Source organism: Leucoraja erinacea, chromosome 39 (genome assembly GCF_028641065.1).
Source record: "Leucoraja erinacea ecotype New England chromosome 39, Leri_hhj_1, whole genome shotgun sequence".
NCBI lineage: Eukaryota > Metazoa > Chordata > Chondrichthyes > Rajiformes > Rajidae > Leucoraja > Leucoraja erinaceus.
The window spans coordinates 9,282,995-9,305,173 of NC_073415.1; the positions used below are offsets into that span (position 1 = coordinate 9,282,995).

Sequence of the window (22,179 nt, forward strand, 5' to 3'; positions counted from 1 at the left end):
TCCTCTCTATCCAGACGTTTCACTATTAGGTAAATTTCAATGAGGTCCTCCGTCATCCTTCTAAACTCCAGCGAATACAGGCCGAGTACCATCAAATGTTAACCCAATCATCCCTGGGATCATTCTTATAAACCTCCTCTGGACCCTCTCACAATACTTATAGGTTATAGCTGCCGAGGAGGAACAGAAAATGTCAACAAACCAACACAATCGGTTGGAATATCACCCTCGGTTAATATGCTCAGAATAGAAAAGCTCAACATTTAATTCAGGATTCAAATGTCTGCGTATTCTAATCATCACAGCAGTATTCCCAGGTGTTAGCAGCACTCCATTGCTCTTGTGAAATACCACTCTCAACATGGGAATAGCTACCTTCAATTTAATTATGCAAGCTACAAATGTCAAAGAATCCAGTATGCAGCCAGGGGAGTGAGTGAAATGGACATCTCAGGGTAGACTTAGAATCCACAGAACAGTCACCTACCTTGTAAAACATCTCACGCAGGTCGTCCTTTGGGTTCACCCATGACGCAACAGCATCGCAGAAGAAGATGAAGTCCTAGAAGGAACAAATTGTTCAGTTTTCATTTGCACACACAGAACCTGCATGGTTCACCCATGCATACACCTTGCTTGAAACCAGTGGAGCAGGAAATGCAGAAAATGAACAATCATTCTGCATTCACCCAAAAATGCCCATGGAATTCTGAATCTGTAGGTCCGCTACAACATCCCCCCCAAATCCCCCCCCCCCCCACACAGTGCAGTTGCTTATGCTTGCTTTCTCCAGTATCCCATCCATACAGACAACCACTGAATTAAACAAGCATCATGAAAAGAAGTTGTCATCTTTAACTTGGTGATTTGGGGTGAAGGCTAACAGATTATCAGTTCACTCAATACCAAACTAGGGATAGCCTTGTTAGTGGGATTCAGTCACACATAGGGCAGCAAACCACAAACAATTTCCTCACCTGTACAACTCCTCCTGGATTCACACCAATCATCATACAGATCCCACGGAAGGCAGAATCCTTTTCTTCATTGTCACGGATGTTTCTCAAAGATGTGCACCTGTAGATCCATATAGCAGGAGATTAAAAGTAGCATCACATGGACCTTAGGCTATGAGAACCTCACCGCTGCCCTGGTGTGGCTTCCACACCACACTGCCTCCTGGAGCAGAGACATTATTGGCACTTGACCAGTGGCCACTGGGAATGCAGCAAGGGTGGGGGAAGAGAGAGAAGGTGAAGATTGGGGTAGATAAAATGCTGGAGTAACTCAACGGGACAGGCAGCATCTCTGGAGAGAAGGAATAGGTGACGTTTCGGATCGAGACCCTTCTTCAGACTGATGTCAGGGGAGATAGAATGGAGACAATAAGACTGGTGGGAGAACTGGGAAGGGGGATGGAGAGAGGGAGAAAGCAAGGGTTATTTGAAGGTAGTGAAGTCAATGTGCATACCGCTGGGGTGTAAGCCAGCCAAGTGAAATATGCTGTTCCTCCAATTTGTACTGGGCCTCAATGACAATGGAGGAGGCCCAGGGCAGAAAGGTCAGATTGGGAATGGGAGGGGGAGTTGAAGTGCTGAGCAACCTTGAGATCAGTTAGGTTAAGGCAGACTGAGTGGAGGTGCTCAGCGAAACGATTCGCTGAGCCAGCTCTTGGTTGAGTGGGGTTATGTTCAAGGATTACTTATGAAACACTCACCACGGCCTGATGAACTGCTGCAGCATGGGCGCTACCTCCTGAGGGCACACGTAACCCAAGCGACCGATGGTAATAGCTGTGGAGGAGGAATGAGAAATGTCAACAAACATCAACACATTCAGTTGGAGTAGTGCCCTCGGTTATTATGCTCAGAATAGAAAAGCTCAACATTTAATTCAGGATTCAAATGTCTGCATATTCTCATCATCACTGCAGTATTCCCAAGTGTTAGTAGCACTCCATCGTTCTGTCACAGAGGGAAGGGCAGATCAGGATGGGGGCCAATATATCTGTTCTCTGTTAGTCATTTGTACATGCACAGGAAAATTCAGACAGATAAATACAAGAGTTTAGAAAATGCATGATCATTTTAACCCCGAGCTCTCAACTGGTACTCAGCATCTTCAGTTTCTTACCAGTGTTTTCAAGCAGAGTCTTGGGAGTGTTTGGTCTGTTGATGATCTCCACCAAGTTATTCAGGACTAGCGACACATATGGCTGCATCTCAGCACCTAATAAAAAAAGCAAAGTTCATGTTCAAAGTCTTATATTCCCCAAAACTGAACAACAAGGCAACAGTTAAGATAGTTTTTAAAAAAAAGCACACATTAATGAGCATCGAGCACAATTTTAAGATCAATCTCCTGTAATTTAAAACCCTTTGTTTTAACTCTTAATCTTCCCTTGAAGGGCGTAAACAAAGTAACGATATTTCACAGGGTTTTTCGCTCAGCCATCGCCATGAGTGCACCTTGACCATGGGCAACACGATATAAACACTAATCAATGCCTCACACACTTTTTCCAATCTTCCAATTGGACTTACTCTAAAGACTTACCCATCTGCATGCAGATCTCCCCAATTGCCCACGTGGCATTGTTGCACACAGAAATAAACTCAGGGTTTAGGTTGGTCCCCAAGATTGGCATGAATTCAGCTGAAGAGAGTGGGAAAAGAAGAGGAAACTATTTTTAAAAACATCGCAATAGTGAAAACAGAACTGCTTCATACTCATTCACATCCACACTACCAAAAGCAGAAATGTAGTGACCACATGGCCTGCACAGAGGGGAGCACCATAACCACATTTAAACAGTTGCTTGTTAATGTAAGAAGGGCAGCCATTCTAACCAGCCTTGAATCTGGCACAAACCAGCAATTCAGGATCTGGAGGGGGCAAGGAGAGGGATATGCATGGTAGACAGGGAATATGAAAGGAAATCCAGACTATTACTGTAAACCACATAGCTCAGCAATATTAGGAAGCATTCCTGAATGTGATAGCCTGACACAGGACTTTACATATATTTACAAGCCAGAGTAACACAGCATGGAAACAGGCTCTTTGGATGAACTCGTCCATACCGACCAAGACGCCTATCTGAGATTTTCCCTTTTGGCCCATCTCTAATTTTTTTCTATCCATGTACCAGTGCAAATATCTTTTAAATATTGTAACTGTACCTGGTTCTTTCTCTTATCACCAATACAAATTATTTTCAGAATAGTGGTAGGGATCAAGCACTATCCAAAGATATGGGACAAATTAGATGGGAGCACCCAGACATACAATTAGGCTTGTTTGTAGCCTCCATACTCACCTATACAGGGTTTAACGTGCTGGAAACATGCTTTGGTGAGATCTCCCAAAAGTGCAAATGAACTCTGACGCACCTCTGGCATGGTGTCCTAGAGAGGAGACACAAGATATGTCACTGAAAACCCAAAGCCCATGGATTATAACACAGCATAATTGACCTTCTCACTCAACCCTGTTCATCTCTATAATATTCAGTTCACCTTTATAATTATGAAGAACAGAACAACTTCATTCCGTTTTATGTTAAATCAATGACTACACCAATCAAGATTGTAACAAGTAGCTCTGTGGAAAAATGTTACAGGGCGCAATACGGACTCAAGGGTCCAAAAGAACCAAATGTTAGATCAATGCGTCACTTAGATGGCACAGATCCACCTTCACATAGGTCATTTGGTTCAGGCTGGGAGAGTAAATGCCACTACCTCTTTGCTCACTGTCAAAAAGGTTAAACTAATCTCAGAGTTAAGCAAAATTAGCGCCATATTTGAACACTAGTACATTGCTGATCCTGCTAACGTCCAGACAAAATATTAAACCAAAATAAGGGGCATTTTACCACTCCTAGACTTTATTAATATATGGCTCGCAATAATTCACATTGTGGGATTTGCCAGCAGGTTTTTATGCAATGCAACCATGATTAAATCTTTGGCAACGTTTCAATCAGATACACCAAGGCCATAAAAATTCTGGCGCAAATTGTCAAGCGTGGCTTCCTTTCACTTGCCTGCATGCACTGAAATAGAAGAGTCATGATGTTACTCCGAGCTACCAACTGCTCTACATTGCCACCGAGGCCCTCTGCCAAGCCGCTCAGCAGATCCAGGGCCACTATCATGAAGTCCTTGTCTGGAGCCTCGTATTGATCCGGCTGAGTATTATACATCTGAGAACAAAAGTAAGAAAAAAACAGTGAGGAAACATTCGTCGATAACATGGAAAGACACCAACCTTATTCTTACATGAGGAACCTTGAAAATGGTACATGCTGCTTCAGAATAAAGAAAAAAATCAACAGAAGTTGTTCAGTATTCAAATGTCTGCATTTCTATTCATCATAGCAAAGGCATGTCCCAGATTCAACTTTTTTAAGATCAACTAGCACAAACAATGCGAAAATCCATGACACAGACACTCATTTGGTCATTTACGTTTCACACAAGCTTAAATCAGCAGGGTCTGCAACTGAAACCATGCTGTGGACCTCCACACCAACATACCCTGCAACTTGCCCACTGCATAGTCGTAGCTTTCCACTGTGCTACAGGCAGCACTTACTCTGCAATCGATGAAGATGCACCCTGACGTTGAAGGTGTTCAGCTAGCTTTGGATAAGATTCCATATCGCAAAATTCCCAATCAAATACCAACGATAAAAGGACCTTACCATAGCCTGGGCTAGTGTTTTCTGCACAAGTGTGACACAACGTTGATAAACAGGCTCACAGTACGGGAGGAAACCACTCTGTAGAGCCGTGGCCACTGATGAGAGGCACTGGGGAGGAAAAAGAATCAGTGAGTAACAACACAAATAGGAATTATGGAATCAATAGCAAATGTCAACCACACTGGGAGCAGGATTCAAAACAAGTGGAACATCCTCTGCTCTGAAACCATCATTGTGGATTATATCATACAGGTAATTGCTTTATTGTGACATGGAAAATGTTACACATGCACTTCCCAGTGTATGTTTCCACATGGCAGCAGAGAGCAAGAACTCTGCTCCGTGGCTTATTTCAGTATCCAGAGATCAGCAAATGCCAGAGGTGCAATTTCACCCAATCTCTGTGGTTGAGTGTCACACCAAACAATTTACAAAATATTATATACATTTGCAGAGGATAACATAGCAGTTCATTATACAGTATAGCATGGACAGTCTGTATTAGGTCTTGCATCCTCCATAACAATGCTCTATAACATCTCAATGTTCCCAGTATTTCCAAGTTTTTTAAAATTGAACTAAGTTTGTACATTTGTTCCCAGTGCAGTCCGACCAGGAAGACAGTAGGTTTGCAATATCCAAAGGTCAATGAAGACAGAGACAGGAGAGGACGGGGTAGTAACTGCCCAATGATTTGGCAGCTGGATGGAATGAATTAAGCTCTTAAAAGAAGTTAGGGATAATATTAGGATATGATTGACCAGAAACAGATGGTTCAATACTGAAATCAATATTTCAAATGTCACGTGTCCTCGGCAGAAGAGCACGAGAGCAGTGGTTGGCCTGATATTTCTTAGAATTATAGTCATACAGTATGGAAATGGGGCCCTTCAGTCCAACTTGACTTCACCAGCCAAATGTCCCATCTATACTTGTCCCACCTGCCTGCATCTGACCCATATCCCTCTAAACCTATCCATGTATCTGTCCAAATGTTTCTTAAAAAAATGTGCTACCAGGTTTTTTAATTCTACTTTGACTTCTCAAATACAAGGTTTTACAGAGGGTACAGAGATTATGCAGCCATCAACTTCCACCCATAGCGTTGGTATCTGAGACACGGCAGCACGCAACGATAACTCACCTCCAATAGAGGGAAGAGATCCTTATCTTCATCCTTGAGCTCATTCCATTTTTGAATGAGTGGGGGCATTAGCTTCTGGATGTACTCCTGTGGACACAGAGAAAGCGCCTGTTATAAGCATCTACCCGTGCAAAGGAAGTGACCCCAATCCACAAAATGCAAGCTGTCCCCACTTCAGCTGTAGAAAATGTTCCCATCATTTCCACATGCTTTCTACATATGAAAACCAGAATCAAGTCTCACGTACATTACTGCTTAGGTGGCCTGACCAGGACATGGGAACTTGAAGGGTATGGACAATTTGACAATATATCGCAGGTTACATTTGTAACAAAGTTAGATTTAAGCAAATGCTACAGTAACTCAGCAACATCAGGCAGCAGGAGAAGCAATGTTCAAAGGCACAGGACAAAACTCCATTGCAACTCAAGCAGAGTTGCCAGACTGGATCTTTCTCCTTTACTTGACTAATTTTACAAACTTTTTGGGTCAGCATTGTACTGCAATGGAACATTCTGGTTACTAGAGTTTAAAAAAAACTGGTTTCTAGAGTAAAACATCTTCAAAACATCAGCTGGGGTGGATAGCCTTTGCTGTATTAAATGTCTTTGGCCATTTCTTGGTAACAGTAAATTGATTTTAGTAAAGATTGGCGTCAGTAAGATAAGTCAATACGGCTCATTTATTTGCACTTGAGGAGATGCAAATGCTTCAGCCTTCCTTATGTTTATCACTCAAATGCTGGGCTCTGCTATTACTAAGTATGGAATGTTCTTCGAGCCCCCACCTTCCTCCCATTATGATTACACCCAATAAGAATGCAGTTACGAACCACTAATTATGGGGTTGTTTAGCTATCTACCCAAAGCCGCTCTTGTTGTTTAGCATGGCTGCCACGTCACTTGACAGACCCCTCATTTTAGACGTGTACAATGCAATTGGGAATGCCAGAATTAGTACTCATTAAAACAGAGTTGTTGCCCAAACCCGATTGTAATGGTACACCAAAGGATATGTTCTAGACAGAACCAAGTAATCCCACAGGGGTACACTTGTTATTGCTGGCAATCCAAAACACCTTAAGAATGTCCAACTTTGGGCAGCCCATATTTTTTTACGTTACTCCAAACAAACATTGTTTGCCATTTCTGGTCTTAGGGTGGAATGTGAGATACCCGAGCAGTAAATCCTTCGACCCCCTCAGATCGCATCTGCTGCCTACCGGCTGGTTGAGGTGATGTCCCACGGAGTCAGCCAGGGTGCCAATAGCATCATACAAGATCAGTAGGTTCTTGTGCTGGTACTTTCCAAAGGCAAATACTAGTGTATCAAGGATGTAGCTGAGATACGGCACAAGCTCAGTGCAGGCCTCTTCCTCCAATGTAGCAAATGCACTGAGGGGAGGATAACAAGAAAGTCAGGATTACACAGACAGGTTGCAGCCAGAAATTTGTATGCTCAATATTTAAGTTACATTGTGGCTGGAATTATTTCTAGTACACCAACTTTGCTCTAACTGTAAATATTTTCCATGGACTGGCTAATGACCAGTATACTGTCTCAATCGCAGAATCCCGAACACACAGAAATCATGATTTCTTTCCCTCTGAACCCCATTCTCCTGCCTTCTCCCCATAACCCCTGACACCTGTACAAATCCGCTCTGTAAGACTCGATGGAAATTAGTTCCAGCCTTCAGAATCACTACAAACAGCTCTATAGATCCAAGATGAGGATAGAGATTTTCGATATAGGCATCTTATTAACACTGCTGTGTTGCATTTTCCAAGCAAGAATACTGCAGACCCAGCTCACCTGCATGCTGCCTCTTGCACTCGCTTATTTCCATCCAGGATTCGTTTCAGAAGTTCAGTCATTAGCGGCTTAAGGTACTGATCTGGTGGCTGACTGACAACCCAGTGGGCATAGCGACTCAGAGTCCAGCAGGCAATGGAGCGCACCAGTGCCTTCTTATCTGGCAGGCATTGAATGAGGTGCGGGATCAACTCCGGGAGGTATGGAACCATCCCTTGCATACAACCTAAGAGTGGACACAAAATTTTAGACATTACACAAAAGGGGAAAGAGGGTGAATAGAATCACTAGCCACCTGAAAAAAATGTCTGGAAGGGTTATAGATTGAGGTGCCAAATTCTTAAAACAGGGGAGCATATCGTATATTGGATAACTCCCCCCCCCTCCCCCACAGCCTCCAAGCAGAGCTGGGATCACTCAGCAGGCTCGCTTGCTTACTGAGACAGCGAAGTTGACTAGCAGCAGCTCTGCTTGCTCACTCTCCCGTCACAACTGTTTTGGTGTTTAAGAAGGAACTGCAGATGCTGGAAAATGGAAGGTGCACAAAAATGCTGAAGAAACTCAGCTGGTGCAGCAACATCTATGGAGCAAAGGAAATGGGCAACGTTTTGGGCCGAAACCCTTCTTCAGACCATTTTGGTGATAATCTTCCACACAACCTTTTTTTACTCATTTCCAACATGGTTCTCAAGAATGTTACAAGAAAACTTTCTGTACCTTAACATTTGTATCATACCTTCAGCGATTGCACCCAAAACCAGAATTCCAGATTCCTTAACAACCCAATCCGGATGGAACAGCAGTCCTTTCAGCAGTGGCAGAAGGTGAGGCAGAAGATCATCTCTGAAAACATTGGCCAAGACATCCAGTGCTGCTGCTGAGCATTTCCCTAACGTGAAAGAACAAAACCATGAGCACTCGCCCAACATGCACCTCCATGCCCCAGACTCACACATGCAACTACTCCAGTGCATACAGAAATATCTTTACTACCCAGAATACCGTTACCCAACCCATCCTGAAGCAACTAATAGTTTATACTGACAACATGGTTCAGTTCTACAATGGAGTGAAAGGCTTTGGGATCTTGACACTGCATCTAGTGCATGGGTAAATGTGCCTTATTAGCAAAGTCACTGTAGAGAAACATACTCAGGTTCCAGTCAGAGAGAGTGTCATCATCGTCATCGAAGTCCTCATCTTCCTCAGCGGCATCCTCCTCATGCTGCAGGGTAACCGTACGGGACTTGTGAAAACGTGGCTTTATATCCTGCTCACTGTCTGGGACTGTATCATCCTCTTCTACATCACCCTAGCAGCAAGTGCAAGGCAGTAGGTTAATATCAGTCAGAACTAATTTTTAAAATTCTCTGCAGTTCAGAAAAAGTTGTTCTGTGTACTTTTGTAACTGAAAAGGAGATCCATTCGTGCACTGTCACAGGTCCAACTCACTCCTCAGAAAGCATTGCAAGAGTTAACAGTGCTCACCTTTAAAAGGATTATATCAATTTCCGAGTATTTCATCCCATTCACTAAAATTGGAATCAACCTACAAGACAAAAGTATCAGCTCGCATTAATATGCAGAATAAACAATCTCCTCCAGTGTCAAGGTATCTGAGAGCCATCTCAGGTACAACCCAAAGACTATTTAATTGCCTTCACAAAAGTGGAAACATAACAGGGCCGAAGGAACAATTTAAAACTGATCTGTTGAAAATATTCAGTGCATAATCAATCCTTGGACAGTCTCCCTATGATGGTGGAAGCAATCAATATTGATTCATACAAGTTATTTCAGAAACAAAAGTTAAAAATCTCATTTAGAACCAATGTAGTCATTTGGACAATGATTAAAGTATTTCCAAAATCTCTCCACCAGAGACGGCTTCATTAAACATTCTAATGCAGGTCTAGTGATAAAGATTGCTATGATTAGGCGACAATAGACCACCAGGCTGCTAGGAGGGGAAATAGTAATCTATCTTTTTAATGCAGAATGCCTTCATGAGCCCCATTCTACAAATGCTTACTGGATCAAATGTCCTGATAGGGCCTCCTTGCAGATGGGTTGTTCAGCCAACGTCAGCCAGAACTCGCACGCTTCCAGTGCTACATTTTCATCAGTGTCCTGCGTCCTCTGCAACATGTACTGAAGGTGGGGGAGGGAAGATGGTGGAAGAAAGGAAATGGGTCATTACATGAATTACTGGCAGGATTACAGCAGAGATAAGTTTCTGGCAATACCCAGAACTCTAGCTTACTCAATTTAGTGTCAAAATAGATAATGACCAGGAGTTAGTGCTTAACCATTAAATTCACCAACCCGCCCCAACAAAGTAAAAGTCTGGGGGCATTGACCAACTTCTCGCAACTTCCCCAGGACACCAGAATCCAGGTAAACCTGACATAGCGGTACCACCCTTAAACAATCCTGTTAATATTCTGAGAATATTGTCCACAATTAACCACGGGTTGAGTATATCCTTGCCCACAATGAACTGTGATAACCAATTCGACACTAACTTTATTGGCAAATAGCTTGCTTTTCTAATTGTTGCAGGTCTAACAAATCTGAACAATTTTGCTTACAAACTTAAAGGTGCACCCCAGCTGTCAAATGAAATCCACAGGCAAAGATCACTACAGATAGGTGATGTAAAGAGTTACATTTTATATAGTTAAATCAGGCAATGACACACACGGTACACAACGTTTACGCAAGGCTGCGTGCTCTTTCCACTCACGACTGCGGCTAAGTATTGCTCCAATAGTCTATAAACAACACTATGGTTGGCCAAATCCCTGGCGGTGATGAGTCGGCGTATAGGAGAAAGATGGAATACTTGCTTAAGATGTGCGTAAAAACAACCTCACACTCAGCGCTAATGAGAACAAGGAAGTAATCGCTGACATCAGGAAAGGGAAGTTGGGAGAAGGGACCAATTTCTATTGCTGGGGGAAGGGCAGGGTGGTGGTGGGGAGAGCAGCTTCAAGATCCGGGAAGTTAACATCTCGGATGACTTGTCCTATGCCCAGCATTGAGATGCATTCATGAAGGCAGCGCACCAGCAATGTCCCCAAATACTTTAACAGACGTGCCCTCCCCCCCATCAAAAGTATTTACATGATGGATAGATTTTGGATTAGTACAGGTGTCAGAGGTTAGGGGAAGAAGGCAGGAGAATAGGGTTAGAAGGGAGAGATTGCTCAGCCATGATAGAATGGTGGAGCAAAATTGATGGGCCGAATTCTACTCCTATCACTTATGACTTGAGTACAAGTGGCAACACAGAGTGGTGAAGGAGACATATGGTTGCATTCCATTATCAGTTGAGACATAGTAAAGCAGTTGCGATGTTAAGTTCTATTTGTGCAAATAGTTGGATAGGTTTGGGAATAGTGTGTGCAGTTATGATCGCCATGCTTTGGGAAGGATGAGCTAGAGAGGGTTCTGAAAAGAGTAACAGAAATGTTACCTGAAATGGAGGGATTGAGCTAGCGGGAGTGACTGGGGAGGATTTTTCACACAGAGAGTGGTGAATCTCTGGAACTCTCTGCCACAGAGGGTAGTTGAGGCCAGTTCATTGGCTATATTTAAGAGGGAGTTAGATGTGGCCCTTGTGGCTAAGGGGATCAGGGGGTATGGAGAGAAGGCAGGTACGAGATACTGAGTTGGATGATCAGCCATGATCATATTGAATGGCGGTGCAGGCTCGAAGGGCCGAATGGCCTACTCCTGCACCTAATTTCTATGTTTCTGTTTTCCCTAGAGCAAAGGAGGCCGAGGGCTGAGGGGTAACCTTCACATATATAGAATCATGAGCATAGCTAGCCAATTTTGTTTCCAGGGTAAGGGAGTCTAAAACTCAAAAGCATGGGGTTATGGTGAGAGGGGAAAGAATGCCCCCTACAGAGGTTGGTGGATACACGGAACAAATTGCCAGAGGTGCTGGAAAAAATAAATTGGACAGGTACATGGACAGGGGGGGGGGGGGGGGATTTATCAGGATGTGGTGCAAACGTAGCTAAACTGGATAAGCATTGGGGATGACTTGGGCCAGAGGCCCTATCAGTCTAATGAAGTGTGTGCATCGGACATGAGGTTGTGTGTACTTGCATCACCGCAGATATCTTACCTGGATTATACTGTGCATGTGTGGGATAAGCCGATCTATCCGAACTTCCAGCAGCATCACCAGTGCCCGACACACATTTTTTCTCACCTCCGAATCCTCATCCGTCGCTAATGCAAATAGGTGCTGCAGGAAATGAGTAACATCATCACCCAATCGCAAGGCACACTGTACAATAAATGCTACATTTAAACGCTAAGTGAATCCAAGTATTTATCTTGCTACTGACTAGGTCCACTAGCTAGCCGAGTGGCTACTGCCTTTTATACACATCCAATGAACTCTCCCCAAGTGAAAGGTCGGCTATTAATACATACACTGACCTTGACACTTAAGCAGGCTGATTTCCAGCCACAGGCAAGCTACCCAATATGGTGACTATTCAAAAATGGAAGGCATCACCTGGGAGAGAAAATTAAATCTTAAAAAAGATTTAAATACAATTCGAAGCGCAAGAAGCAGGTCATTTTTAATGTAGTACAAAAGGCTGGTAAGTAAAATTGCAGCAATAAGATTGAAGGGATACAGAAGCATAAATAAAGCCAGATAGCGAGCAGTAAATGGTCATGCTTCAGAGCGGAGGATGGTAGGTGGTAATACTCAGGGCGGGTGATGGGACTATTTTTTTTCAATGAACGACTGAAACATAAGAATGTACGGTAAAATTCCAACATTTTCAGATGGCAAAACTTGGAAGTTTGGTACAGGCAGAATGATGGTACAGGCCTGCGGGAAAGCATGAAAAGACAACTGAAATTTTAATGAGATGTACTTCCATAGATTAGATGAATTTTCAAATGGGATAGTTTTACTGAGTGACAGGACTGAAGAACCCGAGTAGACATAGACCCATGGCAGAATCAGAGACAAATAACAGAATCTACCTTAAAAAGAAATTAGATCCACACAAAGAATGGGACTGACGGCATTGCCCTGATAGCTGGCTCAGACTTGCCATAATTCCAACCAAAGCTCTTTGAGCAGAAAAAACTTTCAAATAACGAATTAAAAATAATTTTGAAAATCTAAAATGTCCCTCTAATTGTCATAAAAAAAGTACCAAAGTCAGCCAGCACTTACTACATTTAAAGAGTTGTGCAATTCTACCAGCCCTCACCACCAAGAGCTTACATCATTTTGGTCTGATCACAATGGAGAAGTACAGTGTCAGAAGCAAAGAGATTCAATAAAGGTACAATACAGAGTGCCAGGCTGCTCATTTCCTATAATAATTATCACCTAAATAAAGGACTTCATATCAATGGAAACCAAGAAATCAATTGCCAACATCGTTCCCTTGTTTTCTGAAGGCAATACAGCTTTAACACCTCCAATTTGAGCTCTTCAATGTCTCCTTCCTCAACCACTTAATAAAAATCCTCAAGGCCCAATTGCTCACACTATGGCTAGCAAATGTGACGGGCAGACTGCCAATGCACAATTTTCAGTAGTATGCAATGGGAGCAGGATCTCTGGCTGTACCCTCTCTGCAATTCAGGAATTCCCACTGCTACACTGGTTAGGATTGTAGCTGGGGATTTTCAAACGGGTGGGATCATGGCCATCAACCCTACCATTCATGCACTTAAACCACATACCTCAATGAAAGTATCGACATTGTCCATAAGTGCCTGGGCCCTGCCGATTATGAACTGATTCACACAAGCAATTGCGTGGGATCTGCGAGACAAAGGAACACACACTTCTGAATACTAAATCCAGGACACATTGATTTCTTACACAACTGACCACCAGGGTTAAATAAATTCTTACCTAATCTTGGGACTACAATGTTTGAAAAACTGCAGGAACTTGGGAATCATAATAGTCAGAGGTCTGTTCAATGCATCACTGTCAAGCATTTCGGACGAATCCTCACAAATCTTTTGCAAAGCTCCAAATGCACCCTCACATGTATTGTAATCTTCAGAGTTGAGCAAGTTACAGAGTTGAGGAAGCAGCTCTGGCCAAGCCTGCAGCTCACCTTTTGAAGCAATAGTAGTGATCAAAATACCTGGGGGCGAAAAGAAGCAGATTGCAGGATCAAGAAAATGCTCGTAACTCAATGGATCAATGCCTCGGGAAATAATAGAAATATGAAATAGGAGCATTGTGTTATGCCACTTAGTCCCCGTGGCAAGCTTCACCATTCAACAAGATCACAACTGATCTCAACTCCACATCCCAACTTACCCACAATAACCTTTCAGTACAATAAGAGGGAAGCACTTGAATGGGATTTAGCCAAAGGGTTAACACAGAGGAATTGTGGACACAAAGCAGTCTGACCTCTTGCAATATATTGTCTGTTAGTACTTCCATAGACTGCTCACCATGTTTTCCATTATATCTTAACACCGGGACCATTAATACACCAAAAGCTATTTTAAAGAAGTGACCCCAATCTGGGGACTTTGCATTGGGCAAAGTTACAAAAATCCATTCAAGCCTTGTGTAACCAAAGCAAAATATACCCATTTGAAAGACTGACAATAATGTTATGGGTCTGCAACTTGACCAAGGGTGGCCTACTGATCTTTGCCAAGTAATTGAAATGAAACTGACCCCTGGAGTACTAGCTATTTAAGGAACTAATTATACACTTGAATACATGCCAACCTACTACTGCAGAAGAGTAAAAAACAATGTTATCATGTAGATTCATACGATTGATCAATAATTAACCACAGGAAGAAGGTACGTGTTATGACAGGAGTAAAAGGAACTGTGCTCATTTCAATTGCGGAAAGATAATTTGGAACATAAACTCATGGCTCATTCAGTTACCTCGCATAATTTCACTAATTTCCCATCATATGCCAAAGTTATTAACTCTTTGTACAGTCACAAATTTTTGTAGTTCTGCCGTTTTATGTGAAATTTGGAACATTAGTTCTATTTCATAGCCTGGTAGATGTGATTAATCAGCCAGGCAGGAGACATTTCCTTTATCAATTATGTATATCATGCTTGTGTAGGGAGGAACTGAAAAAGCTTGTTTAAACCAATGACAGCCACAAAAGGCTGGAGTAACTCAGCAGTTCAGACAGCATCTCCAGCGAAAAGGATTTGGTGACGTTTCGGGTCTGAAGAGGGGTCTCGACCCAAAACGTCATCTATTCCTTTTCTCCATAGATGCTGCCTGACCCGCCGAGTTACTCCAGCATTTTATGTATAACACAACAGTTCTGCTGTAGAAAGCTTACAGATACTGTGCGTGGTACATTGTGTCACATTGAAGCCGCAAAGTCAAAATTATAAGTGAATGGAAATTGTGCAATACGGACAAAACACCTTTTAATCCAGATAGCAATGCTAAAATGCAGCTTGTGACAACTATCCTGACATAAACATGCCAAAAGTGTAGGCTTTCGTACATCAGTTGAACATCAGGAATCAGACTGAGCAAGAGGGTGAACAAAATAAACTACATAATTCCTTCTGAAAATGGCAATAGTGCAAATTCACTGGGAGTTGCTGACATAAAGACAGAGGATGATTTATTACATTTGAGCACTTTATGTGCAATAGTTATTGGGAGCAGGAGAACAACACTACTAGTGCCCAAACTGCTGGTCAGGTTAGTTAAGTTACCTATAGTTGCTCGGATGAGTGGAGAGGCATCTCCAATGTTATTTAAACACTCCTGTTTGATGAACTCGGCAACTCCCTGGGGGAAACTCTGATAGTGAGCCTTCACATTGTTCTTGAGAATGAGGCCACTGAGGGACCGAGTCGGTTCATCTGAAAGCGGAGAAACAACAAAATGTCATTTGATGAAATTGCCCTGAATAAAGCACCACAGCACACAACAGTATCCCCCCCCCGCCGATGTTGAGCGTCTACCACTCTCAACAATCAACGAATGTCGTGAAATGCTCCCCACCTATTGGCACAAGGGACTTCTTAACATCTTGTCCTGTGTATTTGATTCTATCAAGCAGCGACTAGTTTCTAAGTCACATCTTGAGGATTCAGCCATGCTCCGCCAAACAGGGACACAAAGTGGAAATAAAAACATTTTTCTTACAGAATAGATAACTTTTTATTAAACAGCACCTTCTGATTTCAGCCTGGTCAGGACAAAGATCAAGTAGTTGTTGAAGTCCGGATACTGGTTCAGCTGCTCCAATTTCTGGGGAAAACAGCTCAGGATAATAAAGCAAAGAAATGCAGAACACTCTGCAATATGCAAACAGCCAATATGCAATTACAGATGGTGCAATGAAAAATAACTCTAGAATACTACCTAAAATCCCCAGTCTTTTGGGAAGGGAAGCCTGTTTCTAGTAACTTTTATAATGCTCCTTTATTCCCTGGAATTTAAATGCATTTAATCATAATGATACACCATTTAACTATATCCAACAGAAATTAAACAAATCTTAAAACAAATTTAAGATTATCTTCAAACACATTTTGTACCATCACCTCAGATGTAGAGTTCAAGACCATAATCAGATGGTGGATGAACAAAATCTGACACAACCAGAAATTCCTCATTTGCCGCTCCAATGGCAATAACTTTTATTCATTTGGTCAATTGCACCCACCGACCCAAATACAATTCTCCCCACAGTTCCTGGTATTACCATTTAGAAAACATTCTAATTGGAAATTGGCCCAAGGTGAATGATTTCAAAATGCAATTGTTGTCAACATAGAAATCCCGAGTTTGCCAGCTATTCCCACTAACATAACTGTTCACAATAACTTGTTCCTACTCAAACTCTGTAACATGGTGCCCAGAACTGAACACAATACTGTGAATGCGGCCTCGCCAATGTCTTATACAACTGCAGCATGACCTTCCAACTTCTATACTCTGACTGTTGAAGGCCAATGTGCCAAAAGCCTTTTTGACCACCTGCGTCAGTCAGAGTATAGAAGTTGGAAGGTCATGCTGCAGTTGTATGACCACCTGCGACTCCACCTTCAAGGAACCATACACCTGCATTCCTCGATCTCTCTGCTCTACAATACTACCCAGACCCCTATCATTCACTGTGTAGGCCCTGGCCAGGTTAGACTGGAACAGGTACAGAGAAGATTTACGAGAATGTTGCCAGAACTCGAGGGTCTGGATTATAGGGAGAGGTTGAGCAGGCTGGGTCTCTAGTCCTTGGAGCACTGAATAAACCCGCATTTTTATACATGGCCATTCTTTGTAACAGTCTGGTGAACCAAAGACTACACAAAACACAGCCGAAAAGAACAATCACACACTAATCCATAAAATTCACTCCAACATTGTAGAATAAACTGATGGACTAGAGACACGAACCATTGCTAGAGTATGGTTGGGTTTAGACAAGTGAACTGTTGGACAGATTCACTTTATAACATATACATTGAACACAGAGGATACTTGTTGAACTGCCCGTTGCGTTGCTGTGTCTGGCGACTGAGAATCTTTGAGCAGCTGTAGTACTTGCTGAAGACCCTGCTCATCAGGTTGCCACTCCATCATAAACAATAAATCTGCATCAAAGGAGAGAAAGTCATGAGACACCTTGGTGAATGAGAACGAATTAGGTTTAGTTATGCCAGTTGACAGAATACCTTGCAGAGCATCAGTTTTTAACTGTATAACTTTCACAGAGGAAAATCAAATTGGACAACAGAGAAACAAAACACAGCCAAAGGTGTTCTTTGACTGCTGAGTTTGAAGGTGCAATGCTGGGAGCAAATAGAATCATCTCAAATCAAAAGGGACAAAAACAATCACTCTTAGCCTGCTTAATAGAAAATGCCACAGACACCTTGCACTAATTAAAGGATGCAATTAATATTGGGTGGAAACAGTCATCACTCAAGGCTCCCCACACTGCTCTTTGTGATTCTCATGTAACCTAATGATTATGTAGCTGAGAATATAGCAGAAGCGTTCAACAAAAACAAAGAATATAGATTGCACACGAATCCTTGAAAGCTCAAACAAATGAAAAGCAACTGATAATAAACCAACACCACAGCACTCGAGCCCCCAGAGAAGCTGTGGATTGCTAAACAAGCTCACTGAAACAGTTTTGATTAATATGTGTAAGAAAGAACTGCAGATACTGGTTTAAATGAAAGGTAGACACAAAATACTGGAGTAACTCAGCGGGACAGCCAGCATCTCATTCCTTCTTTCCAGAGATGTTGCCTGTCCCACTGAGTTACTCCAGCATTTGTGTCTACTATTAGTTTTGATTGGCTGATTGAATGAACTAAAATATACAGCATGGAAACCGACCCCTCAGTCCAACAATGTGCACTGACCATCCATCATCTGTTCATACAATTTCCGTTATTCCACTCTCACATTCACTCACTACACACTAGGGGCAATTTACAGAGGCCAATTAACCCACCAAGCCGCACGTCTTTGGGATGTGGGAAGAAACTAGAACATGTGGAGCAAAGCCACACTGTCACAGAGAGGACGCACGAACACCGCAGACAGGGAGACTTTGGTCAATGTGGTTGAACTAGTGCTCCTGGTGCTGTGAGGTAGCAGCACCACCAGCTGCACCACCATGCTGCCAGTTTGGGTATGAAATAGCCCTTTCAGAAAAAGTGCCCCAACCACTTCAACCTACAGAAACCATATGGTGTTGGCCATTAACTGGTGTGGTGTTCGCATCCTGTCAGGATCAAAGAGCTGCACATTATTTGCCATATTTGAAACAATCAGGCATTTTAGCTGTTCCACAGGATGACATTGAATAATACATAATGCTGAATGGCTTTAAATGGTTTCAAGGTCGACCATAGTTGACAAGACTACACCAAGCACCTGATCCATTCACAGTATAATCCCCTCACCCAAGAAGCTGCTACAACGCTCCACACTGGCCTGCAGTTTCTGCTATGCTCCACTGAACGGGGGAGTTCCTGATATCCATCAGTGGAGTTCTGAACTTCAGAAGTGAGTGGAATCTGTCTTTAATTATGAGATCCTACCCAAATTAATTTTGCCCTGCAGGCAGATGAAAAATATTGGTCCCAAAAAGCCTATGAGTTAGCTGTAGCACCAAAGTCTCGGTTTCTAGTTTATTACGGTGTATATATAGCTGGCAGATATGAATGATTAGAGGCTAAACTGAATGATATCAATCCATTAGCATTGGATATTGGAAGAATCTGCTACACTGATGAAGAGAAGCTTCTGGCATTGAGGAACCAAGTCTGTAAATCCAGAGAATAACTGCTACAGGTAGACGATAGTTATTTGCTTACTCTTTAGTCTCACAGTACAATTATGGTCTATTACAAGCTGCCCTTTATATATGTTAAACAAAGGGCCTGGTAACAAAGGGCCACTTTGTTTTGGATTGCTCGCAACACTTTAACACCAGAAATTGTTTTGTGAAACCACTTTGTTTACTAATCATGGTAACTATGTCCAAAGATGTCTCTGACTATACTAAACTGAAAGCTGCTCGCTCAGTGCATACATACAATGTGCACAACAAACAAGTGAAAAAAAAAACAGAAGGGAGATGGGGGGGGGACATATATACATATATCATATATACATATATACAGATGGAAGTCCGTGTTGGGCGATTTAGTCAGTGCATGTGTGAATTTGAATTTATGGTAGATATAATTCTCGGAAAGCAACTATTCCTGAGTCTGTTTGTCCTGGATTTGATGCACCTATAGCGCCTTCCAGATGCTTACAATGGATTCACTCTCACTTAAAAGCATACTCATCTCAAGAACAATCTCAAAATCTATTTTACGGATTATAACACAAGGTATGAATTACCTTTACTGGACAATCTTTCAATCAACAGAATGTACACTACAGATTATGGATCTCACAAAGCCAGAAAAAATATCCCCTTAATTCAGTAGACAAAAATGCTGGATAAACTCAGCGGGTGAGGCAGCATCTATGGAGCGAATAACTATTGGAGTGAACGCTCCATAGATGCTGCCTCACCCGCTGAGTTTCTTCAGCATTTTTGTCTACCTTCGATTTTCCAGCATCTGCAGCTCCTTCTTAAACCCTTAATTGAGTAGACTGGTCCAAACGGAAAAACACAAATGCCTATTAAAATTTAAATTTGTTTGAGCTATGTTGTAAAAACGCAAGCATTAAAAACGTGTATTCTGAACCACATCTTCAGATAATTAGCTCACAAAGTGCTCACACAGCAGATCACCCCTCGAAAGGATGTTTAGTTCACTAAGGCCCATAGTTTGTGTACAGACATCAGCACCTTTGTTCACGTTATTATCTCCAGTTATCTTCAGGAAGATGAACAGGAACTAATGGGGCGGACCGGGTCATGGTGCAACGGATTAGAAACCGGTTTTAGAACCTGAAATCAGCCCAAACGGAGGCCAGACTTTGCCAAACAAACCAACTTCGCCCGGTGTTCGGGTGTCCAGAGCCAGGGCTCAGGCGGCTGCCCATAAGGATGCGTGCGGCTCCGCCTATGGGCGGGAAGCGGAATAAGGCGAGCGAGGCCCGAAGCCTGCAGAAGTGGAGGCCTCAATCTCAGCTAAAAGATGAAGCCAGCAGCGCTGCCTCCGTACGCAATCTAGCCTCAGGCGGCGGTCTTCCATGTCGCACTCGCATTACAGGCAGGCCCTGTTGATCGGTGGCCTGTCCCTGACCTTCCTCAGCCCAGTCTTGCTCTCTCACTGGATCGAGCGCCTGCTCTCAATCTCACACCAGCCCTATTTTTCCCCGACACAAACTACCCCCTCCCTCTTCCACGGATGCGATGCTCATTCTCCCCATCCCAGCTCACGTTACCGTCTCTTCCCTTTTCTCCTCCATCGTTACTCGATCAAGGTTGGGGTCGCCTCTACTTCCCCCACAAACACACACCCCCATCTGGACCCAAACGCCACCATCGCAGCACCCATTGCTAATATTCTGCGACCTAACCGGGCATGGGCACCCACCTTCTTCCGCATCGCTTTGCCGGGCCGTCAGTCCCTTATCTCTGCAGGCCCCACGCTTCCACTCCTGTCCCGCTCTCCAGAACAGCTTTCAGTTTCCTCTCGCGTTTATGCTCCCCTCACTCCTCGCCCTGTAATTCCTCTCCTCAACGCCAAAACCTAAATATTTCTCTTCCTGGCCAAGGCCTGAATCTTTCCCTGTCTGGGCCTGAGCTCCCGCCCACCCCAAGCTTATAGGTACTTCGGGCCTGGGCCTAGTATTACACCCGCCTCTCCCAGACTCGTGTCTATTAATCCACTCCCCAAAACAAAAACCAATTCACCTCGGGCTATATTTCCTTGAGCTATATCCAGGCCGCCTCCCCCGTCGACATTTAGAAGGCCTCCACCGCCTCCTCCATTCTACCAGCTCTTCTCCTACCAGGGCTCAACTCAAAACCACCGCCCTCACATGGCCCCATACCTCCTCCCTCCACGCCCCCACGCCAGATTCTCTCCTCCTCCACCACCATCCAGAACCGTAAGCACCAGAGCCTCCCTGCTCTCCCTCGCCACCACCCTGGGGATCCTCATTGCCCCCCCACCCCCAATAAAAACACTACTCGTGGGGGGGGGGGCATACCTCAGAGGATCCAACTCTTCCCCTACAACGGAGATGTTCCTTATTTCTCACCACACACATCCACTCTGGGCTTTACACCTCTAAAGTTATCACATCTCTGAATCCCCACCGTTCTTTCTCCCCCACCCCCCCCAAACAAAATCCTAGGACCCACATCTCGTTGTATCCTACTCGAAGATATTCCTTACTCTGCCTCCACTCCCACACCTCATGATAGCGCCCCTCCACCCCACCTCAGACCTTATTTCCTCTCTCTCTCTCCCCCACCCAAGATCTGGGACCTTTCACTTCCTCCTCTCTCTCTCCTCCTTGCAGGCCCCACGTCTTCTCCTGGGGCATCCTGCCAGCGCGCACCTCTTCTGGCCAGCGCTCCCCCCCCAATCACCGCCCTCGGGCCTACTCCCTGTAAACTTCTCTCTCCTTCGCCGCAGCCTCCCCCCGAGAGGCAAGTTTGGTCCCCACACACACACACACACAGTCTAGACCTCCCTCAGCCTCCTCTCTCCCCTTCTTCACTCATCTACGTCGCCTCTCTTCCCACCACTACCACCACCGGCCCTCGTCCCGCTCATCTCATCTCTCTCTTCTTCTTCCCCGACCACCCTCACGTCTGTATCTCCTCCGCCGCCGGGCCCCGGTTGCCCCCTCGCTTCCCCCTCACTCACCTCCGCTCGCGCCGCCGGCCTGGCCCCGGTTTAAATCCGCTCCCGCCAACCCCGGCCGCCGCTGCTTCCCCCACGTGACCGAAGGCCCTCGTCTACCCAGCAGGCGCCGCTCCCCGCGCATGCGCGTTCCGAGTCCACCCCCGAGGGAGGGGGGGAGCTGCCCGCCCGTTGCTAGGAGACGGC

General features: G+C 44.0%; 1 protein-coding gene across 3 annotated transcripts; it reads right to left on the reverse strand.

Moving 5' to 3' along the window:
* Window positions 1–367: 367 nt before the first annotated feature.
* Window positions 368–22,126, reverse strand: LOC129714577 (transportin-2). 3 transcript variants are annotated; one of them, XM_055664296.1, is made up of 22 exons: window positions 21,997–22,126; window positions 17,171–17,283; window positions 15,862–15,937; window positions 15,397–15,546; window positions 13,576–13,816; window positions 13,401–13,482; window positions 11,806–11,928; window positions 9,700–9,818; window positions 9,156–9,216; window positions 8,820–8,979; window positions 8,404–8,556; window positions 7,668–7,893; window positions 7,075–7,246; window positions 5,853–5,939; window positions 4,709–4,816; window positions 4,049–4,207; window positions 3,320–3,407; window positions 2,557–2,655; window positions 2,134–2,229; window positions 1,718–1,793; window positions 978–1,077; window positions 368–562 (listed from the first exon to the last, which is right to left on the reverse strand). In XM_055664296.1, the coding sequence occupies exons 1-22, from the start codon at window positions 22,115–22,117 to the stop codon at window positions 383–385; spliced, it is 2,790 nt and encodes a 929-aa protein (XP_055520271.1). In that variant the 5' UTR covers window positions 22,118–22,126; the 3' UTR covers window positions 368–382. The 3 variants fall into 3 exon arrangements, with proteins under 3 accessions (XP_055520271.1, XP_055520272.1, XP_055520273.1); XM_055664297.1 differs by lacking the exon at window positions 21,997–22,126 and adding an exon at window positions 21,033–21,180; XM_055664298.1 differs by lacking the exon at window positions 21,997–22,126 and adding an exon at window positions 20,713–20,924.
* Window positions 22,127–22,179: the final 53 nt, after the last annotated feature.